Here is a 26307-nt window from a genome sequence, read left to right as displayed (position 1 = left end):
TATATTCTTTATCATCCAATCTCTTAAACTTTTTCCTTCACTATTATTGAATTCATTTTTCATGTTTATTAACTGATTTTGCGATGAATTTTGCATGATGACCAAATCTATTAAACAAGTCAGGGATGTTTGACTTTGACCATTAAAGATCAAATGTAAATAATATGCACATGAACCCAACAGATAATTTCATTTCAATATTTTTGTCCAATCACAACATTATCAAGTTGATAATAATGATTATATTATTTAATGGATTCATTTATGATAAAATTGTTTCCTCCGTTTCCATAATTGTTGTTGAATTAAACCCTTTTAACAATAATGATAATAATGCATGTTAAATTGTCTTTAAATGTTTTACTTTCAATGTTGCGATTCAATTGTTGAATATTTTTCCACTTATCAACTTATCTTGTACAATTGAAAATTGTTCAACATTAATATTTAAAGTTCAATTTTATCACTTCGAACAAAATGAAATGATTTGAATAATTAATGACCAAAAGATTAATTGAATGAGTCTTTCATTGAATAAAAACATTTATATTGATTTTAGTTCTGGAAATAATTTCCATGTTTATATTAATTTGAAAGAAAAAATCTTCTAACGAAGTCAGTGCAAAAAGAAAACAAAAACAGAATGAATACAAAGTATTAACAATTTTAATGTTCTCTCATGATAAACATGAATAAAATAGTTCACTATTTTGATTCAGTTTTTTTTCGTTCTCTTTATTATTAGAATTCTTGTTTTCTTTTCTCCCTGCATCAAGTTAGATTTCAGTTTCCTCAGTTTTTTGCTCCTAGATTCATCTAATTCTGATAGCAACAAAAGGCAAGATAAAAAATTAGCTCAAATAGTGTTCAGAATAGCTTCAGGGCTTATATCTTTTTTTCACGATTCTTACTTCAATACTTGAAGCTTCAATGTTTGTCAAATCCATTGTTATCAAACCTTATCATTGGAGTAAAGTCAAAAAGTATAAGTTGTCATTCTGATAGCATTTATTGTAAATACTCAGAGGAAGAAACAAGAAATCTTATTCTGTTTTTATTCTGTTCACTTTATTCCAAAATTTAATGATGAAATGAGAAATGTTAGTCTTTGAATCAATCAGTTTCTGTATTGATTCTGAAGGGTTTACCAATTGGATTACAATTTCTTCCCTTATAAATCGCTTACAAAAATCTTTACTTGACATTTTGCTAACCTTTTCTTGAATTCTTACTTCTTTGCGTCACCTTTAAATCTTTTAAAACGAAACTAATTTTTATCAATAATTTCTTTTTGTCTTCATGATTTACAGAAAATCAAGTCAATTACAAAGATCCAGATGATAATGGTAAGTTTCACAGTTAATTTATTAAACAATGTTATGTTTGCAATATTCATACCTTTTTGAAGAGCTTATATCAACTTTAAATCTGTCCATTCATCAATAGCATTGATTTGCTTTGAATTTATCCGATTGATTGAGTTTCAACATTCGTAAACAACAATTTCCTTTAAAATCGTATTCCCAAATCACTCCATATTATCAAATTTTACTTATTTATCTCATTGTCTCTTAATATTTCCTATTCATTCAACCTTTTCTTGTTCCATGGTAATATTATCGCATGTTATGTTTGCACTGTTAGTCTTTCTCCTTTTTTGTTGCTTCCCTTCAACTCTCCTTGTTTACCCTAATCTAAAACTTCCGGTTATTTTCTTTTGGTCATTTTCATTCATCATAATCATGTTCATTTTTTTGCTCTTGAAAATCAACAGAAACAAAGCTACAAAACTCATTGACAAGCTTATAGTGAACTTACCTCAAAATGATTCAATCAGCTTCCGTTTCCATTTGTTATATTTCTGTACATTTCAGTGTAAAACAAATAATGACTCAGGGGAAGAACTTAATTAACTCACTATCTTAAATCAATCACAATTGTAACTCTTCTAACTTATAGAGATACCTATCGAAGTAATATTCACAATTACTCAATATCCACTTACAATTCAACATAATTACTCTTCTAGATTATTCAGTCAATTATTACAATGTGAATGAGAGAAAATAAAAAATAAAAAATAGAGTAAAGTTCAACTCTTTGTTTCTTTTTCTGTCCTTTTCCCCATGAAAAGTGTTTATTGGATGAACAGAACGTCAAAAAGTAAAAAAAATGATTATATAAAACTATTATTTTCACTCCCTTTCGTTTAACCTAATCAATGCTCAGAGAAGCAAAAGAGTTGCAAGTTTTATTATTGAAGACTAATTTAATTTTCATTTTTATCTATTTCAATAAAAGGTTGAATGATTTAATAGTTTGAAACTGTTCCCTCTCCCTTTGCATCAATTATGATGGTTATTAATTTTCATTATTATTAATATTATCATTTGATGACATTATTGTCAAGGTCAATCATAAGTAAACTATTTTTAGTAGCATCAGCAATACATTTACTGAATCACTGATTTTGTTTCTCGATTTGCACTTTTCGTTATTGATTGTTGTATTTTGCACTGTACTTTGCTCCACTTCCTTATTGATCGCAACTATTTTCAGACTAGTTAATTATCGCTATTATTATTGTGATATTGATTGTTTCTTTCAGACGATTTCCTATTGAACTTTCAAGGTTTTTCAGCTTCAACTTATTCCTCAACTATTCAAAATTATTTATATTGAACGATCTATATTGAGAGAAAGTGAATGTTTAATTGATAATGAAATTGAATAAAGATTTACATGAATTGCTTTCCTATTGTATCGATAAACTCAGAGTCAAAGCTTAGTTGATCATTCATTAACTAATCAGATTAATTCAGATGGGTTTCTATTCATTTCTCATTTCTGAGTTGATTTGTTGATGAAAAGTTGTAATCCAATCTCACGCTGTTAGTTCATTTCATCAAATTTCTTCTCCGAATCGCTGCTCACTTCCTATGAAACTATTCCTGAGTTCTTGTTTCATTCAAGCCATTGCAATTCAGGTGAACTAATCAACTTGATTTTTCGATTAAAAATATTTAAAAAGATGTCAATTTATTATATATTTTATGATGTTAAAAGAAAAGTGTAATTCAATTTTGCTTCAACTACTATTTTGCAAATTCAAACAATCATTCAATTGCAACTGGTAAGCCAACAAAATATTTCACTGTTTCACTCGAGTTAATTTTGTCTTGTTATTTATTTGCAAATTGAAACTCGATTGACTTTAAACTTTCAGTCTGAAGGAGAAAAGAACCGATTCAATGATGAAAATTTCTTTTCGTTAGCTCTAAATATACATTATTTTTACCTTTTTTCATGATTGCATGTGGAAAAAGAAAAATAATGAATAAAATTGTCAAAACACAAAGTGAAATGCAAAATGTAGAACAAAGGCAAATATTTTAATAATATTTCAAAGTAAAAGCAAAATATGGGTTGACAATGAAACACTTGACTGATGAGAAAAAAAGCCTCAAGTTACATGATAAAACACAAAAAAACAACAAAATTGCTAATTGAGGGAAACTGTGAATACTTTTTACCCGGAAGTTTTATTGAGATTTCAATCTTATTTTTGTGTGCCTCTTGTTTAGTCCTCTTGGTGACTCTTCTCAGTCCAACACTGTCAACATTTGATGAACGATAGATATTCATCTTGACTCGATGTTACCTGTTAACCCAGTCATGGTGTTAATTTTATTGATAATTTGTAAAAAAATCAAGTATTAGCTATAAACTGAAACATTTAATTTGGATGTGATGCACTTGTTTATACATTTTGTTGATCCTTCATCAGGTTATGTTCATTAACATTAATTAAACCATTTTTCTTCATCAAAATAATTGGCAACTTCAACTCTGCTTTTATTTTCTTTTGTTCAACCAATTCTTCAATTGATTCCATCCCTTACCAGACTAATCATATCCTTGACCCCTCAGGCTAGTTTGTTCAGTTTTAACAAAATAAAAATGTTATTCGCAATTTAGTAATGATAACAAGCTCAAAATTGCTCGCCTTTATAATTGAGTTTAAAATTTGATTAAAGTGCTCACAAAAAGAGGACATTTTGAATAAAGTAACTTTTAAGGTTTACAGGTTTGCAGTTTGCCGGTTTGGTCAACTTTATTGATTATGTGGACTTGAGCAGGTATGATCAATATCTCTGAATCTTATTGATTTTGATAAATTTTATAGTTTGATTCAATGTTCAACAATTCCGATCTTTAGAATCCAAGCAAGTGTATTAATCAGCATTATGAATAATTAATTGATTGAATTTCATCTAATTTTGATTCCATAATTGCATTTAATGTTGATTGCTCCATCTAATTTGAAAATCCGACCAAAATTTCTGCTTGTATTTGTTCAGGTAAATGTGATGAAAAAATGAACAATGTAATTGTGATCGATTTCCGATCTTAAAACATCTCTTGTTCAGTAATGAATATTGAATGTAACAGAAAAACAATGTTTGGATGAAAATATACTTTGAGCTAATTGACTGAAGGCAATATAATGTGTTCTATGACAATAATGTTGAAGACAAAATCATCATTATTGACAAGATGGAAACACTATCCTTTAGGTTCACTTGTTGTCATCCTATCAAGTCAAGTTATGCTCAGGTCATTTAGATGATGAGTTGAAAGAAGAAATAAAGCAACTTGTCGTCTTCAATGATGACTGATTTCACAGTTGACTTAACTTGATTGGCCATTGAATTTATCAGCCATTATTCATTTATCATGAAAACTGTATCGGCGTCATTTTTCATTTCGCACTTTATTTGTCTTTCATCAAGTTTATGAAAACATGATAATTCTCTATCGTATATTGAGATGATAAAAAGGTACACTTTTTTGTGTATTAAAATATTCGTTGATGTTGTACATTTAGTTTCATCATTTTATCCATAATTGATTTTGTACTCAAAGTGGATGCCAAAAGTGTGAAAGTATTAAGTGCAAGTGAGTATGAAAAGCTGTAATAAATGATAGTGTTTAATCTATTTAAGGTAAAATTCTTATTCAGAATCACACCTGAAACCATGATGTGGCATGGCCAAAGAGTAATATGTTGATGAAGATGAAGTTAGAAATTGAATGATTTCCGGATGAATGATTAACTATAAACTTTTTTCTTCTTTCTTCCTTTTCTTATTCTTCTTCTTTCTCCGCATTCATCTATAATCAACTTGAAGGTAAAAATAATGTTTTCAATATTCCGTTGTATCAAATGTGTATTATAACTGAAATATGTATATTGAATATTGAATACATTTTTGGTACAATATTTAATCACTTGATAGCAAGAAAATGGATAATATCATTTTTCTTGATACTTTTACTTTCAACAAAAACTCTTTCATTTATCATGGTATTGAACCATTTTCAATGTCAATTGTTTTTTGATTTTTCACTCAATAGAAGCAGGCCAATAATGAAATGAGGAAAATGGTTACAAAGGCGAACCACAAATTGTTTCATCAAGTTATCATGAAATTGATCAATTTAATTTTGATGCAAGTTTGATTGAATAACTGGCATGAGAATCTCGTTGTTAGGTTACCTAACTTTACCTGGTTAAATATTAATGAAAAGAAACCATTGCCTTAACTGTGTAAGAAGAGTTAAGATTTAATTACCTCTTGTAGTTAATTGCTTACCCATTTATGCTTTAGCTGATTTGCATGTGAAGGGGAAACAGGTAAAACAGAGTAAGACGAAGCAACATTTATTTATGTTTCTGCTTCTTCACCTTATTCATCATCATCATCATCCTCTTCTTCATCATTTTCATCTTTTCTCTTCCTCTTTTCCTTTTACCTCTTGTTGGATAAAGTCATCTATTGTTTATTTTTATGCTTGATTGTGTTAATGGTTAAGCTTTTTAAATGAAGCCAACACACGCACAATCAAGAAAAGGTAAAGGTAAAGGGGTTTCAGTGCGTAATCATTGGTTAAATGATTTACCAAGCTGATTGTGTTTGACTTGTCCAGCTTTCGAGTTTCCATCATTAAAATCATTTTCATCAATCAGCAACTCTTTTTTATTCTGTTTTCTCATTATCCTTAATCTCCAATTCAATAATCATCATCATTAGTAATAAATCTGTGCAATACTTTTATTTATCAAAAAAAGTTAATGAAACATTAATAATCTGGACGATCCTCAAGATTTTAATTTTCAACTCTTTTCCTTTCTGATGAAAAATTCCATTTTACATTTTGAATTGCTTACATGCAAGTGGTCAAATGTATCCTGAATTTATATTAAGATGAGTAAACTGAATTATGAATAAAATAATAAAAAACATGAAAGCACTTGGATTGCGTTTGATTTTATGAGTCAATTGAATGAAATTTGGGACAACCTTAAATAATATTGCAAATGAAAATCAAGATGAACTCTTGTCAATTCAACCAAGCATGCTCTTTAACCAATGCAGAACTGAACAAAAAATAATGAGCAAACCAATGCTACATGAAAGTTTACTATTGGAAAAGAGACATTTCTCATTCTTTCTATTCTTCATTCCCTCTGTCATACTCTCCTAATAGCATCCAAACTCAAATATATTTTATTATATTGATTTCAATAACGATTATAAATCTTTCATTGAAGATTAATTTGTAAAACTGTCGTCTCTGTGTATGTTGATCGTTATAGCATCTTTATTAGTATTAGTTGACATTTTCCTCATCATTATATCTTATTGATTTTGAAAAGTGAAAATTTAGCTTCATTAGTAATTTCAGAAATAATAAAAAGAAAATGGGAAAAAATTAAATATTCTGTAAACAATTGTTCTTAGCAACCAGTTGCTATAGACACCAAGGCTATGAAAAACACAATGAATTTCAGGCAGAATTGATGTTCACCATTTTATCATAAATTTACGCTGTAAATGAGGTTTGCCATATAAATATTGTCCTTCTGCAAGTTGATTACAGGGAAATAGACTCTATCAATGAAATTGTTAATGTACTCATTACAATTTCATCATCATCATCTCCTTCTCATAATTCCTTCTTTTCTGCATATTCCATCCCATTTCTGTCTTTTATCTGCAAATTTTGTATTTCTTCATGAATTCACCTCACGTTATCTCAACATTTCTTACATTGAATCACTATTTTACCTACATAGAAGTTGAGTAAAACTCAAATTCTAAGACTATCATTGATTAGATAGAAGTTTATTCTTACTTCCGTTGCACTCTCTTCTCTTACATGATGATGTTGATTATAATCATCATTATCATCCTTCTTACTCTTTCTGTTTATGGTAAAGATTTTCATTACCATTCATCTTGTTTATGTTAATAAAATGAGAAGAAGAAGAGAAGAGCGAGAGAGAGAGAGAGAGAGGAATGGAAGAGCAAGAAATGATCAATGGTAAGAAATGATTAACCATGGGTTGATGAACAGGGAAAACAGAAGCAAAAAGAGAATTGATAAGTTGATAATTCTATTCTTTTTCCTTTTTTCATCTTTATCTATTTCTTTTTCCTCTTGTTTCCTCGTTTTCTTCATCATTATCATCATCAGCATCTTCAACGTCTTCTCCTATCAACCATTTAAATAAACCTTTGTTGATTAACTTAACAATCTTTCTGTTCAGTTGGGTTTACTTTTCCCTGTAATCAAAAAGTTTTGTTGATTTTAGCTGCTAATGTTTACATGATGAGATTATTACCTCATTTGAATTGACCGATAGATTTATTCATCTTCCTCTTCCTCTTCTTTTCCCTTCTCTCCATCAGTAGTAACAGTTACAAAATAATCGTCATCATTATCGTTATTATTTTAGTTGTGAGTCTTTTATTCAACATCTATTTATCGACAATGATTCATTTTGACATTTAACTCAGACTCAATTGATCGTCTGAATAAATGTCTCAGAAATTTTGATTGCAATAACACATTGAATCTGTTATTATTATCATCAATATTTAAACAGAAATGTTTTTATTTATTATTTACTCGATTATGCACAAATGCTTCTAGCATTTTTGACCAGAATTTCAATGAGAATCACCAAAATGTCCAAAAGGTCCTAAATTCTGAGCCTTTTTCACTTCTCTCCCTTTAAATCTCTTCAACATCATGTTTGTCTCTCAAGTGTATAATATTGCAAAACCAAACCCCATTACATTTAATATTTCACTTTACAAATGTATTTATTTTTCTCGTTTCACTAAATGTTGATTTAAATTATGCATTTCACTTTTTACCTTTACCTTTGCTCTTTTCATTTTCAGATTCAGACAGTGATGAAAATCAAGATGACAAAGATGACCGAAATTACGATGAAGATGATGAATACTATGGCGATGAATATCAAGATGATGACGAAGAGGATGACGAAGAGGCTGCTCTAAAAGCCAAATCTACAAGTACAACAACAACAACCACAACTACCACCACAACAACCACGACAACCACTGAAAGACCAATTGACCATTATCTTAGTCACTTTGATTCGAATCATGAACACGACTCTTACAAAGCAGCTCAAAAATCACTTGAAGAAAGTCACCGAGACAAGGTTACAAAGGTAAATTAATGATAATACAAGAAAAGAAAGAATGGTCCACTGAATAATTAGGATCGAATGATTTGATGGACCCTTTTAAGATGAAAAATGTACTGATTGACTATTCGATAGTCACTTAAATGAATTGAATAAGCTCATCAGTAACAATTGTCATGTTAATGTTGTAATGCTAATAGAGTGGGATCAAGTATTGGAAAAAAAGAATGAATTGATTGAAGAAAATGTTTTGATGAAAATTTGATTTAAATTTATTTTGACTATTGGAAGACGATGACAATGAATAAAAGCAGAAAAACATTTACATGATTCTTGTTTCTACAAGTTACTATGCTTTTTGGCCCTCAGGTTAAGATGCTTATTTACTTGCAAGAAGATCCATTAACTCATTCTTTTCTTTCTTGTTCCATCACTTGAAACCAATTTTTATCCTCTCATCCTTCTTTTCATCAGCATAATCATGTTCATAATAAGCATTTGATTAATCTTTCTTTCTTTCTTTCTTTCACATCAATTCTGTATTCTATGACAGGTTATGAAAGAGTGGAGTGAATTGGAAGAAAGATACCAGGAGATGAAATTAAAGGATCCAAAAGGTGCAGCTGAATTCAAACGAAAGATGACATCTCGATTCCAGAAAACAGTTGAAGCTCTTGAAGAGGAAGGTTCAGCTGAAAGGCGTCAATTGATCTCGATGCACCAACAGAGAGTTATGACGGTGATTAACATGAGGAAAAAGGCAGCAATGGATTGTTATACCCAGAGCTTGGATCAAACTCCATTAAAAACGAAACGAATTGAAAAATGTTTGGAAAAATTGTTACGAGCATTGGAAAAGGACCGAACTCACACTCTTCACCATTTCCGTCACCTCCTCACCTCAAATACCAAGCAAGCTCTTCGAGAAAAATCAGCCATGTTGGATCATCTTGAAAACTTACTTCGAATGGGCAACCACTCAATTCTCATGTTGGACCGAGTTCCTTCCATTTCAAGCAAAATCCGAGAACGAATAATTACTTTCTGGCATAATTTACGAGGCATTGGTGTTGACGAAATTATTTCCAGGGAAACTGAACAAGCTATTATGGAACGGTATGAGGAAGAAGTGGCTCAAAAGCAGCAGGAAAGAGAGCGACAAAAGATGTTGGCCGAAGAACGTCAACAAGAATTGAAAGATTTGGAAGAGAAGAAGATGGTTGAATCATCCATCAATAATGAGGGTAAATCATCACCAGACACTGAGCCATCATCGGCAGAACTCTCTGATGGAAATTCACCTTCGTCATCTTCCTCTTCTTCATTACTGCAATCCTCATCCTCATCTTCCTCGTTATCATCTCTATCTTCTTCTTCCTCTTCCTCTTCTTCTTCCTCCTCATCAGCATCACTTTCAACAACCTCGGAAAGTGATGAATCTGAGACTAATCATTCACCATTTGGTGCCTCCACTTCATCACCATCAGTCTCAGGAGGCTCAGGAGGAATAGTCCCAATCACTGAATCACCGGTAACCTCATTGAATGGAGGAATACTTCCAGTTCAAGAGGATAATGCTGAAGAAAGTAATGCAGTTCACAAAATTCTGCCCACTCCTAAGATAGCTTATATCCATAATCAAGGTTTCCATCATAATGAGATGGTTAGTAAATTTACCTTTATTGTTTATCTTTTCATTCACCGAAACCATTCCATGTAATCCATTCCACAGAATCATTTTTTGTTATTATTTTCATTCTTAATCCACCTAAATTAGACTAATGAGGAAATATTGAGTTTAGATAATTGCAGTACTAGGAATCAAAGGAATCATCTTTTACGTTTTTCATATTTACATTCATCAATAGCAATAAATTATCCAAATGATCTGCACAAGGATATACGATTATGTTGCTTTTATGCTTGTATGTTGTTTAAAACTAACCTAACAATTTAACTCTGTTTACTCAATCCTTAGGGTAAATCACATCAATATTTCATTAGTTATTCAGTTTCTCAATTAAATCATGTATCTAAACCAATGTCTACTCATAAAATTGCAATCAAGATCTACTATTTCCTGTACCTCTTCAATTTACATGGCATTTTCTCTTGTTTTTTATCTTTTTTTCCATCAATTTTTCCTTTAATGCACCACTTGTACTTTATCAAATTGCCATTGTTTTTGCATTTTCAATCTCGACTTTTGCCAATTAACAATTTGTGTGACTCTTGAATAATGAATTTATCTATTAACTCTTTGTTTTCTTTTACAGTCCTATTCAGTGAGAAAAGAACCTTACCATCCAATGAAGTGGAATGGAAGTGTTTACATTACCTTGGCCTTTGCAGGCATCGCACTTTTAATGGCAACCATAGTTGGTATTGTTTTGCTTCGTAATCATCGACAAAGATCACCTTTAAGTCAAGGATTTGTTGAAGTTGATCAAGCCGCGTCACCAGAGGAAAGGCATGTTGCTAACATGCAAATTAATGGATACGAGAATCCAACATACAAATATTTTGAGGCGCAAAATGCTTAAACCCGTTATTTGATTAACTTTTAACCAACAAATTACAACCACAAATAAGACCACCATTAAGAAAAACAACTACAATAACAGCTGGAACTAGAATCCAATGAGCAGCTAAAGAAGGAAAAGAAAACAAAATTAATAATTTAAATGTGTTTGTTTTTTGTTTCGATGTTGCTAAGTCAAAATTAATTTCTCTCTTTTTCTCACTCTAAATATCATCAGTTTCATTGAAGATGATAAAAAGGATGAGGATGAAAGGGAAATATTGCGAGCCACTAAAAACACCAAAATAGGCAACAATAACAAAATAACATTATAAATAGTATATATTATAAATATGATAAACCTTGATAGTATGGATCTGCATAAGATTACTGTATTAACTGAATTTCAAATCAAGGCTGAATAGGGATCCAAGAAAAACAAACGAACCAAAAACAGGAAAATTGAAGCAACTTGTTTTTGGTAATTTACTAACCCTTTTAGACATTAACATCCAATTTCATCAAGCAAACCCTCACAAATTAATCCTTTAACACCGGCAACAAAAAGACACTTGACTTGCTTTTATATGACATATTACAATGAGTTACCTTGTCTCAAGTTTTCATCAATTCCCCTCCTTGTCTTCTTCACCTTCCCTCCAACTCTTGCCTTTCATCGTCTTCTTCTAACCTCTTCGTGATCCGTTTTCAAGAAAAAAATGAACTTTTGAAGAAATCATTTGTAGTCTAATTAATCAACTTATTGAAATGGTGTAACTCGTTTTATCTCCCTTTTATTCTGATCCAAAATTGTCTCTGTCATGATAGTTGAACATTTTTCCTCTCTAAATATGTCCCATTGTGAAACAAACAAATCAAAGGTTTATATATATTGTCACAAAACTGGTCCTAACCTCAACTCTTTGCTTTCATGTCTCACCCATCAACCTCACCAGCTTCATTGTTCATCAAGCGCACCCGGTTTAACCATTTTTGTTTCTTTCGATTCTCTTTCATCTTCATCATTCACTTCATAACCACCAAGGATTGATTAATCAACAACAAGCAAAGCTTAACTCTTTTCAATCATCTTCGTGATTGATTTTCACCACCAATTCAGTGTTCATCTCTTTTGAACCATTGCCTGGCTTAATCTGGAAACATTCAGTTAACTTAGATGATGGTTTAATCATAATGATGATGAAAAGGATTAAAAGATGACAATTATAACTCGATTGCAGGTTAACAAAAAAGGCAGCTACAAGTGATGAAGATGAGATATTCTGATGAAGAGTAAAGATGTTGCAAATAATAAAGCTAATAAAATTACCTTTATTTCTTTCTTCATCTTCGTTCTTAGCCTATCAAATTCGTCATCACAATTATCAACCCTTTACTTTTCGCATTAGCTTCATTGAGATCAACATTATTAGGATCCTGCTTTTCTTTCATTTCAAACCCTTTTATTCATTTTCATAATCTCGACTGAGAGAGCTTAAATCCTATTCCATTCCCTACCTTTAACTTTACCTCTACCTTTTCCAGGTACTTTTTTTATAAAGTGAATCCATGGTAATCACAGGAATTGAGTTTGTTGCAAAAACAAAAACAAACCAGGAAAACGAAAAGAAGGAAACTAAAATTTCAAACATCATTCTAGGTATTAAAAGGGTCCAGGATAAAGACTAATTACTGGAACAATAATTTAGTGATTGGTTTACCAGTTTTAGTTGCACAAGAGCTTTTAGGTTAACACTGAAAACCTTAAAATCTCAACATCATCTTGATCATTGAACCTGCCTTGAAGAGATCAACTAATGAAAATTATCAGAAAGAAATGATTTTTTCCATGTGATTACCAGATTCACTTGAGTTCCTATCAAGTTTTACTTATTTCATATCGATTTATTGCCATATTTCAATTGATTCTTTTCAATTAATCCCAATTTACATTCCTAATTTACCATTTTATCAACCAATTTATTTCGCCATGCCTTCAAAATAAATTATCATCGCTACTTAAATTGTATCAATAGGCTCATCATATTGATTATATTTTTTGTTTTGTTGCGCTTCAAGCTTCATCATATTTTGGACCTTTTTTCTACTTTTAATTAATTATTAATTTTAAATCAATTATTCCAACCCTCTTGTGTTGCTATAAATGTAGCCAGTAAATTTGTGTTCAATTGCCATCTACATATTATTATATAAATGATTTTCATTATAATCAGATTCAACACACACTTATTCAAGTGATGAAGCAAAGTTTGCTTTCTTTTTCTCATCTTGCAAAACCTTTACCATTGCCAATGTAACCCCAATTTCAGTTTAAATAATATTTAATTGCCATTACAATTAGTATTATCCTTTGATTTTCAACATTCCTCAAAATATCGATCATTTCCCGGTCTATGATGTTCAATTAAATTCCCATGAAAATTGATCACTTTAATTGTAAACCCAAAAAAAATCTGTAATTTTACTTCTGTTTTTTAATTTTCAATTTATATAACACATTATGAGTTAACCACATTTCATCTGATTTCTTGCTTCTATCAATTTATCCTCTTCCACAGATTCATTATCAACATTAAGCTTTTAATTTCAACAAACTGAACATTGAAAATGCCTAACAACGACCATGAAATTTCCTCAGTCTTGTTTGCAAAGTCATTCTCTTTTCATCTCAACCTCTCCTCAACCTAAATAACCTTATTTTCCAACAAAAAATTCAATTCCGTGGTGAGAATTATCAATTTCTGTTCAGCTTTGCTCCTTTTTTTCTAACAAAAATGACAACTCGAAAAAAAATTCAACCAAGCTGATGACACTTTATCATAACGAATCACTAGATGATTACTTTCTGTTAAATTTCTCTTCTTCTTGATTGACGCAATTGTTTCCTTGATTTTCCCTGGGATCACAAATTTGCAAATTTCTGGTCCAAGTCAAAGATCCTTGCACAAAACACTCTTACAAAGACAAACACTAAGCATACAAACACCAACCAAGACTGGAAAACCCGGAGTAGCATTGGTTTACACAACGATAGAACCAGAAGATTATCAATTAGTACCATAAATTTATCTCCAGAAATCAACGGAAAAATGTCAATTACGAATAATGTTTTTACCTTAACTTGGAAATACTTGGAGAAATTTCATTTCAGATTATTTAATACTTACTCTATGACGAAACAAAACTGTGCCCATCTTATGTACTCTTATTATCTTTCTTTAACCATCTGATTTTTTCCCTGAAAATTTATAAATTAATATGATTATCTTTTATTTCTGCGTCATCAACTAAATAAACCTCATCTCTAATTAATTAATAAACTTCTCCTGTGTTTCACCTATAAAACAATATTGAAATCTCTCCTGAATTCAATTTCAACTTTACGCTTTCAATTTGTTTCACTTTTGGAGTCAATTTTTCCCAAATTATTCATTATTGACTATAAATATCAACATTAATCTTGAAAGTTAACTTCAGCTTTAACCTTCAATGATTAACTATTGATTTTAATGTTCCATTATTCCAATCACTTTGATAGTAGATGAGCATGAATGTTTATAATAGTAATAATGGTTAATTTAATAATCATTATTGGTCACTATTTTTCTGGGTTAGAGTTAACGTTAATATTGCACTTCCCATCGACAATTAATCTATCCTTTTTATTCAATTATTGAATATTGATTTCTAATACACTTTCCTCATTCATTTCACTTGTTTTTTAATGTAAAAAGATTCGAGCTTTTAACAAAATTGGTTAATCTATTTTTAACTACATCTTTAAAAGTTTTATTGATTTTTTTGGTACCGGCTCTGAAATGATATTCAATTTTATACAAAAGACAAGGCAACGTTATTTTGGCTTGTATTGAGGGGATTAAATGTTTTTGCAAGTTTAATTTATTTTTAAATCTACTATTTAGATGCCATAATTATCTTATTAGTTGTCAAACTTAAATTGAATGCGTGATTCTTCTTTCTCTCAGCCAATTAACATAAGCGTCTAAACGTTGTTTGTTAGTGAGTGGACCAGGGAAATAATAATTTTCTTGTGGTGGACCTTCTACCAGAGCATAAAATAAATGCGTATGGAAGCATCTAATCTCTCCCATTCGAAACCGTGCATGTTTCCTTATGCCCTTAAATACGACTCCTTTAGTAGCATGACACTGACCAATCCACATATTTGATTTAAATTCGAATAATCCAGTGGCCATCGCTTTTTCCTGTGCTTCCTCTAACACTTCTTTAGCTAAAACAGCTCCTTTCTTAGGTATAAAAGAAAGTTGTTTGATAGCTTCATCGACTGATAATCCTCTGACCAAACAGCAAATATACCACATTTTCTTTGGCGAATATTTAATGTTATCCCTAGAAATTCAAACATTGAGATATGATTATTAATCAGTTTTTGTTGCAATGGTCTATTGTAAAGATGAATCAATAGCTTACCTAACATGATAATAAACTGCTCTTCTTTTAGGTTCGTCAGGTGATTGAGGTTCAAGCATATAATCGTTCATTTGTAACCATCTTTTCGGTGTTGGAAAAGGATCCTTGGCTGATTCAAAATTTTTGTGATAAGTGAATACAGATGAAGAGGTAAACACATTTCGACATCCTAAATGCCTAATAATATTACATCTTATGATCATCTTGTGTAAAGCAAAGACACAAGCGTGTGTACAAACAAAAACACGAGAATATATTCACAATTGGAGAATCTCAACTGGTTTCTGGTTATCGATAGTATCGACCTTATTCGATAGTTAATTTATCCTAGCGATAGTTATCGATTAACAACAACAAACAACACTAATAAGAATTACTCTCATGTTTTCATAAGAGTTTTCGCAATTTTTTTGTTTTTTTTGTTAAATTACATTTACATTTAACAGTGTGAAGTTTCAATAAATTTCGAATCATGGCGTCTTACCATGGACAACAACCCGGCCACCCTCCTTCATCCTCTATCGGCCCATCTGCTCCTCCTGTTTTACCTGAAATTGAAAGTACAACGCTTTTGTGTAAATGGGGCCAGGATATTGTTCAAGATATAAATGTGAGAACTTCTGAAATATTTTCTCTATTGAAAATTATTGTACCACCCTCGGGTAACTCTATGCAAACTCAAATTCTGGATGAGAAAAAAGCAAAGATTGCAGAACATATGAAAATGATTGAAATAATGTTTAAAAAGTTGAAGATAGTTTATGATGAAGTCATTAAACAATCGGCTCCATATGAATACATCACAGTGGATAGTTTAATTCCTTACAAAGAAGGTCCAGAATCTGGAGCTGGAAGAACATTATTCAATGAAAATAAAAATCAAGATGAAAATTTACTAGCCAAACGAAATCAACTTGCAGCAACATTGAAAGAAAAGAATCAACACTTGAAAATGATCATCAACAAACTGCGAAACTTATCTTTCGATATTAACACGATGTTGGCAATGAAAAAACGTTGAATACTTTGAATTAGTGAAATATTTATTACAAGTAAAATTTGTTACAACTGTATAAACTGTCTCTTCCCGTCTCTTCACTTTCCTTAATTAAACGACTTTTTAAATTCATAACTCCTGAAGAACAATCATATTCAATTTCCAGATCTATCAGCGCATCTTTGTTAAACACTTCATCTGCGAATCTAGAATGAAGAATGGCCATTCCTTGTTTCCAATTTTTGCACCATTCGATATATTGATCACAAATAATTTTTTCCACTGGACCAGTTGATAATTTTTTATCACCGAAATCGTACTCAGTCCAAAATGCTAGGCCTATATTATTATACTCATTGGAATTCCCAATTTGCATAATTTTTCTAAAATTATATCTAGAACGTGTTGTTACCCTCTCATCTCTAAAATCAAAATCAAAAAGAGTTATTGGCTTGTCGGATAAAGCTTTGCACGGATATTCCCATAGCGACTTTGATTCTATCGGTGAATCACAAAGTTCACGGGCTTTTTCCAATAAACTATCGAAATCTGCCAAGTCAAATCCTTCTACATTTCGCAATTCAGCTTTTATTTTCCACAAATTATCAAAAGCAACAGGTAACATAACAACTCGACCTTTCGATGGATATATTTTCGTTTTAATTGTTACCATTCCTCTTTCAGCCATATCCCCAATCAGGTACCAAAAGTGAAAAGCATCCCATGGTAAAATAATTGAGTTGAAGAAAGGTTCGGCGATGATCAGATCAAACTGTATCTGCTCAATATCACTAATGTCGTCTGCAATTACCAATCTATCCATTATCTCATTGGTACGTCCAAACTCTTCGTAGAATCTTTTATTCACCATTTGTCCTCTGTTGATTACATAAACTTTGCCAGATTCATGTAAATCTTTTCCTAACAAAACTGGAATGAGACTAGCATCGCCCAAAAACAATATGTTCAAATCACGTTTGCCGAAAATTTCGATGAAAACGGGAGGATAAATTACTGACAAAACTCTTTCGTCAGCCATCATTCTAATTCGATTGCGGCTCAAATCATTGTGAATACCACAAGAACAAAAATTTGAACTATCCGATTGCTTTCTAGAACCAACATCAAACCAAAAGCTGAATTCGTCATGGTTACAATACAATTCGAAAATTTCGTTAGAATTCATTTTAAATGGTTCATGATAAGCTGGTAAATAGTAAATTGCTTGCATCCAATGGTCTCTCCAAGGAATCCTATTTTTAGTTCCAATTATATCTTTAGCCGGATGGGCCCAGTAAGGTGCACAACTTAAAACATATTCAGATTCATCATCCATAAATAAATCCCACCAGAAAACAATGTTCACAAATTCAGAGTTTAGAGAATTCTTGAGAATAAACTTAAGCGTTTTTTGTTCGTCATATTTCAATGAGTCTGATTTAGAAAAATCAAAGACAAAGGCTATCATAGGATCCGAAATAAGTTCAATATCTTTGCCCACTTCTAATTGATTCGCTTGAAGATCATGCAAATGGTTGGATCCATAACAGTTGATAATAGATTTAGGTATTTCTATGTTCAATTTTTTTCCATCAATGAAAATTCCTTTAGGAGCCAAACAATGTCCGTTGTTCAACCATGATGATTTCACTAACTGAACCCAAATGCGAGCTTTGTGTGGAATAACGAGAGGATTAAGTTTGCATTGCTCAGTCAAAGCAACTTTGAACACTCTCAAGGCTCCTTCACCAATTAATTCAGTGTCAAAAATCTCGCTAACAATAAGATCTGCTCGTTCATCAGGGTCAAATGGATCAACTTCATCAGATCTCGAATTGATGACTGTGATGGTTTTATCGAAGTTATTTCTTTTTATCACCTTTTCAGCACATTCGGCCATTGGAGAGAAACATTCAAAGGCAGTAACCGCTACTCTATTTAAGTTCGAACCAAATTCTCGACAAACCATCATGGATAAGAGTCCAGTTCCAGTTCCAATATCAATTACGCGGATCTTCTCTGTAGGTTTTTTGATCGACATCAATCTCTCAACATACTTTTTGATTGCTTTGTTGTACAATATATTTCTTTCTTGGTCCCAGAGCATCTCACCGTAACCAGATAGCGATATCTCCTGCATGAAATCATGATCTTCTGTTAAATTAGTCAACTCTAAATTATTAGTCAAGGGATTAAATTTTTGGGTAGAAACAAGTCGGTTGCTAGTCATTGAAATTAATTGAATGAATTCTTAAGCAATAAGATGCAAAAAGACATAAATATAATAGAGACACGAGTTATGTCACACTGTTTTGAATCAGACTAAACTAGTTAAGTTGAGCAGTTTATAACAAACTGTTGTATAACACTGTTGGAATTACAGTTACAAACTTGGTAAAATGTAATGCATCGATTGATACCGGAACAATTACCGATATATCGACGCCAGTGAGCGCTTTTCACCATAAATTTGAATTACTATTGCTAAGTTTCTGTTAGAGACCAGTTGTTACTGGTAACCGGTTATTTGGTTAGAGGGTGAGAAAAGTAAATCAGTATGGTTACTATAATCAGTTACTTGCTGGTAACATCAAGATGGAAATATGAAAAGAAAATGCAGAATTTTGAATGCTTTCTAAGCATATCTTTTAGATTGCGCTGATAAAAGATGAAAATTTAATTTTTTTATTTAGAACCATTTTTGATCTGAATTTGGTGGCAAGAAATTCGTAACCAGCAAATAACCGTTTTTTTGTAACTGGGGGTGAAAGAACCATAGTTACTGGTTATATTAACCAAACTAACGTGTAACCAACGTATCGCTAGTCTTTCTGCTGCAGTCCAGTTGTCATAGGTACGCACATTTAAACTCAAATGAGAGACGGCGCCATTAAAATCCGTATGACATCTGAAAACAGATGAATCCGAGTTCTTAATAAAGTAATGGGAAATGTTTATCTGATTATAGTTTAATCAAGTTCTTTTATTTAAATTATTCGTAAATAAATATAAATATAACAGTTTATTTGCCAATGAACAAGCGGTTCATCATTTTATGTGGAATTTTTTAAATATCAAAACATTAGCTGTTATGTCACTAAATACTATTAAAAGTCGTCTTCGAGGTGCAGTGCCAAACGATAATACCTCTGTTGACATTAAACCAGTGATAAAACGAACTCGCAGAGCTCATTTAACTATTGAAGATGAAAAAGTGTATAAAGTAGAAGTGAAAGTTGAACCTAACAAAAGAATCAAGGAAGAAATTCAAAAGATATCAACAGAGGAAATTAACAAATCTGAATCATGGACTCCTGCCAATTTCAATACAATTTATGATAATATAAAAACTATGAGAACCTGGGTTGAAGCTCCAGTTGACACGATGGAAGGTAATACAGCAGAGAAACCGAAAGGACCAAATGAAAGATTCCTTGTTTTATTTAGTCTCATGATATCTTCTCGTACTAAAGATACTTTGAACATTTCCAAAATGAAAGAATTAAAAGCGAAGGGTTTGAGCTTGCAATATGTTCTAAACAAATCAGTGGACGAACTAGCACAAGAAATCAAACCTGTCAATTATTACAATAACAAAGCTAAATTTATCAAAAAAACTGCTGAAATATTAGCTGAGAAATTTAATGGTGATATACCTAAAACTATTGAAGAGTTGAAATCATTACCTGGAGTTGGACCCAAAATGAGTTACCTTTGCTTGCAATCTGCTTGGAATATTACAGCAGGAATTGGTGTTGATACTCATGTCCATAGACTATCCAATCTATTCAAGTGGGTTCGTAAACCAACCAAAGATCCAGAAGATACTAGGAAGGATTTGCAATCTTGGTTGCCCATTGAATTATGGGATGAATTAAATCACCATTTGGTCGGTTTCGGTCAAACTATCTGCTCGCCCTACAAACCAAGATGCGAAGAATGTCTCAACAACAAAATATGTCCTGGAGCTTTCAAATACAGAACTAAAAAGTCGAAAGAAACTCCATGAACAGTACACATCCATTTTTCATTCTCATCTTTTCCCAATAATGTTGAAGATATTTTGGATTTTATCTTTTTTAAATATTTTTTTAATCTGTTTTCATTACATTTAATTTGCATTCAGTGAAACCAATTTCATATTGAAAAAACTTTTCATAAACGCAACAAATCTTACTTCTAATTAGCTGATCTTAAATATTATAAACTATGATAATGTTGTTTCTTCAAATTTGAAACGCATGTATCATTCATCTGTGAAGAAATAAAAGTTAAATATTAATATTACATTTTGAATTGTTGGTTTACTCGTTTTTCAATTTGTTCACTCTAATTTAATATTACACCATTTGTACAATCAAACAGTAAAGGTTTTAATTACACCAGGAATATTAATGTAGAAGTAGACAGTTGCAAGAGAATATGTTATTTATGAATCGAATACCCTCGATTTGAGATTTTCAAAGGTACTCAATCATTAATTACAAAAAGTTAATTGGCGTTGAAAAAGTCATAATATAAAATGATAATTCAAGCTGAAATAAAAAATTAAGGAAACTTTGATGAACTGTAATGAAATTTGCAAGTGGAGAAGGGGAAAATCTATGTCCGTCCATGCCGTCGAATAATTTCATTATGAGACTGGATTTTTTCAAATAAAATCTTCTTTAATCTATTCTCATTAAGAAATCATTCCATTGACAAAATTCTGATATAGCTTAATAATTCACTTAGATTGCATCATTCTATTCATGAAAAAGGGACAAACTCCTCAGAGTCTGAGAAGAATCAAGAACAAGAGAGAATATCAATAAAAAGGAAAAAATTCACGAACCAAAGTAGTTGCACTTATTTACTTGATCAAGTTTCATGTAAATTGGGATCAATTTTCATCTTTACAAGTTAACCAGAAAATTAAACAAAACTTGTAAGTATATTAAATTGGTTTGAAGGATAGTCATAACAACCATAACCCTTGATAACCAACAAATCCTTTATAATATTAAATAATTCTAGAACCAGTTGAATCTAATTTATTGTTGTGTTTTATAGCTTCTATTCAAGTTAACTTCTTCGATTCAAAATCTGTACTCCTTTTCTATCACCGGCTAAGATTATCAAACAGATAATCATGTCCCCAAAAAAATCGAAAGCCGGTGGCGATGCAAACAAAGCAATTATACTTCATAAAGCAAAGGATCTTCGATTGGAAAACACTTCGATGCCAAGTCCTCCTGGTCCTGATGGTAAGCTATTTCCTTTAACTGAATACAACATTGAGTTTAGAAATCAAGTTCGACCGACTCGATGTTATGAGTTAATTTGAGTTTATCGCTAATTTCACCCGACGTTGTCTCTTTTATCCATTAATGTAATTTATCAGAGGTCCAGTTACGAGGTGAATATTGTGGTATCTGTGGTACTGATGTTCATCTTTGGCAAGAAGCAAAGCTAGGCATTTTTGAGGTACAAAAACCTCTCATCTTGGGTCATGAAGCTTCAGCTACGGTAATTGCTGTTGGTCAAAATGTTACTAATCTCACCGTCGGTGATCCAGTTGTAATTGAAAATGCAGTTCCTTGTTGTCGGTGTAAATTTTGTCTCCAAGGTACTTACAACTATTGTGAAGCTTGCACAGTTCAAGCTAAAGGATTACCACCGGCGGATGGATTGATTCAACAATATTATAACCATCCAGCTGCTTTTACACACAAGTAAGTTGTTAATTGTAATTCTGAATATTTTAAGTTACATCAAATTGCCAAAACTGTATCTTTTTTATGCCTCCAAAACCGTAAGATCTGGAATAACGATTGATTGTGTTATTAATATAAAAAAACTTTTAGTAATGGTCGATAATTATAAAGCTAAATTTAGGTTTGTGTTAGTACAAAATATCTATTCAAATTTACTCAGGCTTTTTGTTATCATTGGGTCTTAATAATATGTTACAGGTAAATTGGGAAATAGCAATCTATTTAATGGAAACATAATAAGTAGCAGTAGTCAAATCAACTCTTGCTTTCGTAACACCCTCTAATAATATTGAGAAATTTTCAGTGTATCCAATCAATTGTTATTGAGCTTATTGATATTATAATTTTGTCGACTTGAACAGTAATTTAAGCTCAAATGGAAATAGTTTCAGATATTTAGTTTTGTCTCGTAATGATATTATTATAATATTAATTTCGATTTGGGTTATCCTCAGAATTCCTCCAACTTTGCGTCTTGATGTTGCTGCTTTAGCTGAACCATTGGCTGTCTCGGTTCACGCTTGCAATCGAGCAAAGGTTACATTTGGACAGAAGATATTAGTTTGTGGTGCTGGAACTATGGGTTTATTAACATTCTTGACAGCAAAAGCCTACGGAGCCTCAAGAATTGCGATCTTAGGTATCTTTTGATTATATCATTTGAAATTTCAATAAACCCAACACATTCTGTTTAAACCTTTTCTTTTCCATCAAGATATAATGCAAAGTAAATTGGATAAAGCAATTGAACTTGGTGTTGATGGGGTTATTTTGAGCCGTAAAGGAATGACAGCGAAAGATCTATCGGATATGGCCATAACATCTCTTGGTGGACATCCTGATATAACCATGGAGTGCACTGGTTCAGAAATTTGTGTCAACACCGCAGTTGAGGCTACTCAGTGTGGTGGTAAAATTATCTTGATAGGATTGAATCCTAATAAATTGTCTCTCTCTATGAGCAAAGCATCGCTTAAAGAGCTTGATCTTCTTGGTGTTTGTCGATATAGAAACAGGTAGGAAATACAGTTAATTAGTTCTAATGAATTCTAATGATTTTTTATTTCTTACAGTTACCCGCAAGCTGTCGAGTTGTTGAGCAGTCGGACTGAGTTTGAGAAGTTCATCACGCACACCTTTCAGCTTGACCAAGCTATGGATGCATTTGAATCAATGCAAAAAGGCGAAGGTTTAAAAATTGTAATCAAATGCAACTGACCAAGTTCAATCGATATCCTCTTTAATATCAATTATTCACTAATAACATTTTGATTTAAACTCTTTTAACTTAAATAGAATGAAAAATTGCGATTAACGTTTCACTCATTGATTAATCACTACTTAAAAAATCAATATAATGGTGATTCTATTAAAAATTAAATTTTCAACATTATACTTTGTTTGCATTCAACAATTAACCGTATTTTTTGTTCTGCATAAATCTTTTGCATGTTTAATTCATTTTCAAATCTACTATTTACATGCCATTATCTTATTAGATGTCAAATTTAAATTTAATTCTTGATCCTTCTGTCTCTCAGTCAACCAATGTAACATTTTACGTGTTCTTTGTTATTGAGTAAACCAGGGAAATAATAATTTGTTGCAGTGAATCTTTTACCAGAGCATATATCGAGTTTGCTTACTTGCTTTACCTTTTTTCACTTATCGTAAGTAACTGTTGGAAGAGAAATTCCCTTATTCCCGTAGTTGAGTGAGAAATAAAATAAAGCTGCAATGTGTTTTGTCTATTTAATTTCACACATATTATTTGCATTGAAGACTCACGCACCGACTTGAACATATTCCGTATAAATAAATTGAAGGACCAATGTAATTTTCTATTTGAAACAATTGGTTTCGCTTTTATTTGTATATATAACCTTAAATTGATAGCTCAGAATTGTAATTTCTTGAAAAACCATCGATATTTTCCTTCTTTATAACTGCTCTCAAATGAGGCCTTAATGTCTCTCAATGCCTTTTTCCTCTTGAGTGGGTCTTTAGTAACATCTTTGCCAAGAACACCTTTATTCAAAGGAATATCTATAGCGTATCTGGTTGGCATCAGATGAACGTAATTGTAAGTCTTAATGAAAGGCTTGATCTTATTACGCTTGACACGCTTCGTCTTTGACATACGATTTTTGATCGGTCTAGGATATCTATCAATACCAGCAACAACTGCATTACTGTAGGCTCTATCTGATGTACCTTCGTCGTGATTCTAATAATGAAAAATGAACCAAGAAAATAACAATTAGTGAACAGAATAAAGACCAATCTTGAACAAAGTAGACTTACCTTAAGAATCATTGCTTTTCTGCCAGCATAACGTCCACTCAGTATGAGCACAACTTTGTTAGGTTTCATAATTTTACCCATTTTCACTAGTTAATATTAATTGATTAACAAAAAATAAATAATTAATCTAACCGAAGAAATTAACTTAAAGAAACACAACAATTAAGTATGTTGTTTAACTTCACTACTTTGCGGCCTGGCAAAATAAATGTTTTTATTCTCTTAAAGGAAAAGAGGTGTTTTATACAAGCTGCTATCTTCCGTTTCCGGAGAGTAGCTAGGGAAACACTGAAGCTCCCTCTGGCTCGGCATCACCGCCAGTTACAAAAAAGTTTTTTACATGAAAGTTTGATGTCTTTTGTTGTTCAATATATATTTTACATAATTTGTCATAGGTATTCTGATGTTAGACGTTTGGGAATTGCTGTATGTTTCAGCGAGTCTTATTAGGATGTTTTCGAGGGTTTTTATTATTTTCTGATTGTTATTGTTATCATACTTGCAGCATAGTTGGAAATTGTCCGTTTCTATTTTGTCTTCCATTTCTTTGCATTCAAATAAGTAATGATGTACATTGTTTGCTAATCCATCACAACATTGTACGTTGACCATATTGATTGATTTGAGAAGGCTTACCAGGTATTGAGCTTTGTGTCCACCAAAATATGGATTGCTTACTTTCTTGAAATTTGGATTGAGTAAGAACGCTGTGTTTTCATCTCTTCTCATGATGAAGGTTATCCAGTTTTGAAAGTTTTCGGCGACTATGGTCTTTACGTCACTCTCCCTCATTATCGCTTCTATCGCGATGCCATCCTTCATGGACTCCTTGTCCAGACTCCCCGATTCCCATGTCCAGGATCTGTTTTTTAGAAGAGATAGTATTCTTTTAACTTCCGTTCTTTGATTGCCTGTTAGTAAAATGTTTGGAATGATGAGATGATTATTAGAGTTTGTGTTTTTTATGTTTTTAACCATTTGATAAAAGGCTGTTATGATTTTGTGATGAATTGATTTGTAGTTTTTGATATTGTATGTATTAGTTGTGTTATGGTTTATAATGAGTACTTTGTCATTGTAACCGTTGATAATTTTATTTGTATAAGTGTCATTCTGTCCAGGAGAAAGTCTTTTATCCATATCAAGTTCATTGATTGTTATTTTCTCGATTTTTACGTTGGATAAATTAAGATCTTTTATGATGTCGTATTTGTCATGTAAATTGTTGCTTATTATTTTGGTAATGATACATGGGACTTGTTTTAACCATGGGTTGACAATTCCAAGAATCAGTGTCGGTGTCCAGTGTCCTGCTTTTGTACAGTCTGTTAGGTTCGAAATAGTGTAATTAGTTGTTCTGATTCTTGCATACAGGGGTTCAATTTCATTCACTTTGTGTTCTTGTATAGTTTGATATATTATTGGATCAACACAAGATGATGTGAATGCATTAATGATCATGTTTTTGGTTTTCGGGTAGAGTTTGTTGATTGTTTTTATGTTAGGTTGGATTTTCCTAAAGGCTTTGTTTGTAATCTCCTTGATTGTTTTCTCATCAAAAGTTTTGTTATAAAATTTTCCGAGAAAGTCAATTCCTTTTTCAAATTTGATTGTGTTATCTCCGAGCAAGTGTTTGTTTCTTATGTAGGCGAGTTTGATGGCGTATGTTTGTTCATCCGTTTGTGTTTGAATGATTGACTTTTTAGTGTTAATTTCTAAGTTGATCATT

The 26307-nt window shown here is 31.6% G+C and overlaps 7 protein-coding genes across 8 annotated transcripts in view; 4 read left to right on the top strand and 3 right to left on the bottom strand.

Moving 5' to 3' along the window:
• Positions 1-13583, top strand: part of Appl (amyloid-beta-like protein) — a 36563-nt gene extending 22980 nt beyond the window's left edge. Inside the window, exons 2-5 of the mRNA XM_015935871.3 lie at positions 1311-1346; positions 8256-8551; positions 9081-10190; positions 10804-13583. Of these exons, the coding sequence (XP_015791357.3) occupies positions 1311-1346; positions 8256-8551; positions 9081-10190; positions 10804-11070 (1709 nt within the window). The 3' untranslated portion in view covers positions 11071-13583. The remainder of the gene's footprint in view (positions 1-1310; positions 1347-8255; positions 8552-9080; positions 10191-10803) is intronic.
• Positions 13584-14834: 1251 nt separating this feature from the next.
• mRpL22 (mitochondrial ribosomal protein L22) lies at positions 14835-15789 on the bottom strand. Its single transcript, XM_015935874.3, has 2 exons — positions 15522-15789; positions 14835-15440 (listed from the first exon to the last, which is right to left on the bottom strand). Exons 1-2 carry the CDS (start codon positions 15722-15724, stop codon positions 15023-15025), a joined length of 621 nt encoding a protein of 206 aa, XP_015791360.1. The 5' UTR covers positions 15725-15789; the 3' UTR covers positions 14835-15022.
• A 204-nt stretch (positions 15790-15993) lies between these two features.
• MED30 (Mediator complex subunit 30) lies at positions 15994-16653 on the top strand. Its single transcript, XM_089266871.1, has one exon. The coding sequence runs from the start codon at positions 15994-15996 to the stop codon at positions 16540-16542; it is 549 nt and encodes a 182-aa protein (XP_089122997.1). The 3' UTR covers positions 16543-16653.
• LOC107368005 (protein arginine N-methyltransferase 7) lies at positions 16547-18953 on the bottom strand. The gene has a single exon (XM_015935780.2). The coding sequence runs from the start codon at positions 18746-18748 to the stop codon at positions 16568-16570; it is 2181 nt and encodes a 726-aa protein (XP_015791266.1). The 5' UTR covers positions 18749-18953; the 3' UTR covers positions 16547-16567.
• Positions 18954-19390: 437 nt separating this feature from the next.
• On the top strand, positions 19391-20805 carry LOC107368093 (Nth-like DNA glycosylase 1). Its single transcript, XM_015935873.3, has one exon. It carries the CDS (start codon positions 19574-19576, stop codon positions 20525-20527), a length of 954 nt encoding a protein of 317 aa, XP_015791359.1. The 5' UTR covers positions 19391-19573; the 3' UTR covers positions 20528-20805.
• A 518-nt stretch (positions 20806-21323) lies between these two features.
• On the top strand, positions 21324-23685 carry LOC107368077 (sorbitol dehydrogenase). 2 transcript variants are annotated; one of them, XM_015935860.3, is made up of 6 exons: positions 21324-21445; positions 21571-21764; positions 21902-22232; positions 22730-22914; positions 22990-23290; positions 23348-23674. In XM_015935860.3, the coding sequence occupies exons 2-6, from the start codon at positions 21650-21652 to the stop codon at positions 23490-23492; spliced, it is 1077 nt and encodes a 358-aa protein (XP_015791346.2). In that variant the 5' UTR covers positions 21324-21445; positions 21571-21649; the 3' UTR covers positions 23493-23674. The 2 variants fall into 2 exon arrangements, with proteins under 2 accessions (XP_015791346.2, XP_015791345.2); XM_015935859.3 differs by lacking the exon at positions 21324-21445 and having other exon boundaries at positions 21492-21764; positions 23348-23685.
• A 426-nt stretch (positions 23686-24111) lies between these two features.
• Positions 24112-24780, bottom strand: RpL27 (ribosomal protein L27). Its single transcript, XM_015935857.3, has 2 exons — positions 24579-24780; positions 24112-24501 (listed from the first exon to the last, which is right to left on the bottom strand). Exons 1-2 carry the CDS (start codon positions 24657-24659, stop codon positions 24172-24174), a joined length of 411 nt encoding a protein of 136 aa, XP_015791343.1. The 5' UTR covers positions 24660-24780; the 3' UTR covers positions 24112-24171.
• Between the last annotated feature and the right edge of the window lie 1527 nt (positions 24781-26307).

Source organism: Tetranychus urticae, chromosome 2 (genome assembly GCF_039701765.1).
Source record: "Tetranychus urticae isolate SD_2017Ah chromosome 2, NJAU_TeUrti_SD_1.0, whole genome shotgun sequence".
Classification (NCBI taxonomy): domain Eukaryota; kingdom Metazoa; phylum Arthropoda; class Arachnida; order Trombidiformes; family Tetranychidae; genus Tetranychus; species Tetranychus urticae.
Note: the sequence above shows the minus strand (reverse complement) of the source record. Positions and strands in the feature narration are given on the sequence as shown.

Coding starts and splice junctions, on each gene's coding strand:
- RpL27 (XM_015935857.3), bottom strand. CDS start 24,659: ATGGGTAAAATTATGAAACCTAACAAAGTTGTGCTCATACTGAGTGGA. Junction 24,502..24,578: donor GAAAAGCAATGATTCTTAAG/GTAAGTCTACTT, acceptor TTTCATTATTAG/AATCACGACGAAGGTACATC.
- LOC107368005 (XM_015935780.2), bottom strand. CDS start 18,748: ATGACTAGCAACCGACTTGTTTCTACCCAAAAATTTAATCCCTTGACT.
- LOC107368093 (XM_015935873.3), top strand. CDS start 19,574: ATGTGGAATTTTTTAAATATCAAAACATTAGCTGTTATGTCACTAAAT.
- LOC107368077 (XM_015935859.3), top strand. CDS start 21,650: ATGTCCCCAAAAAAATCGAAAGCCGGTGGCGATGCAAACAAAGCAATT. Junction 22,915..22,989: donor CTCAAGAATTGCGATCTTAG/GTATCTTTTGAT, acceptor TTTTCCATCAAG/ATATAATGCAAAGTAAATTG. Junction 23,291..23,347: donor GTTTGTCGATATAGAAACAG/GTAGGAAATACA, acceptor TATTTCTTACAG/TTACCCGCAAGCTGTCGAGT.
- MED30 (XM_089266871.1), top strand. CDS start 15,994: ATGGCGTCTTACCATGGACAACAACCCGGCCACCCTCCTTCATCCTCT.
- mRpL22 (XM_015935874.3), bottom strand. CDS start 15,724: ATGATCATAAGATGTAATATTATTAGGCATTTAGGATGTCGAAATGTG. Junction 15,441..15,521: donor GCAGTTTATTATCATGTTAG/GTAAGCTATTGA, acceptor TTGAATTTCTAG/GGATAACATTAAATATTCGC.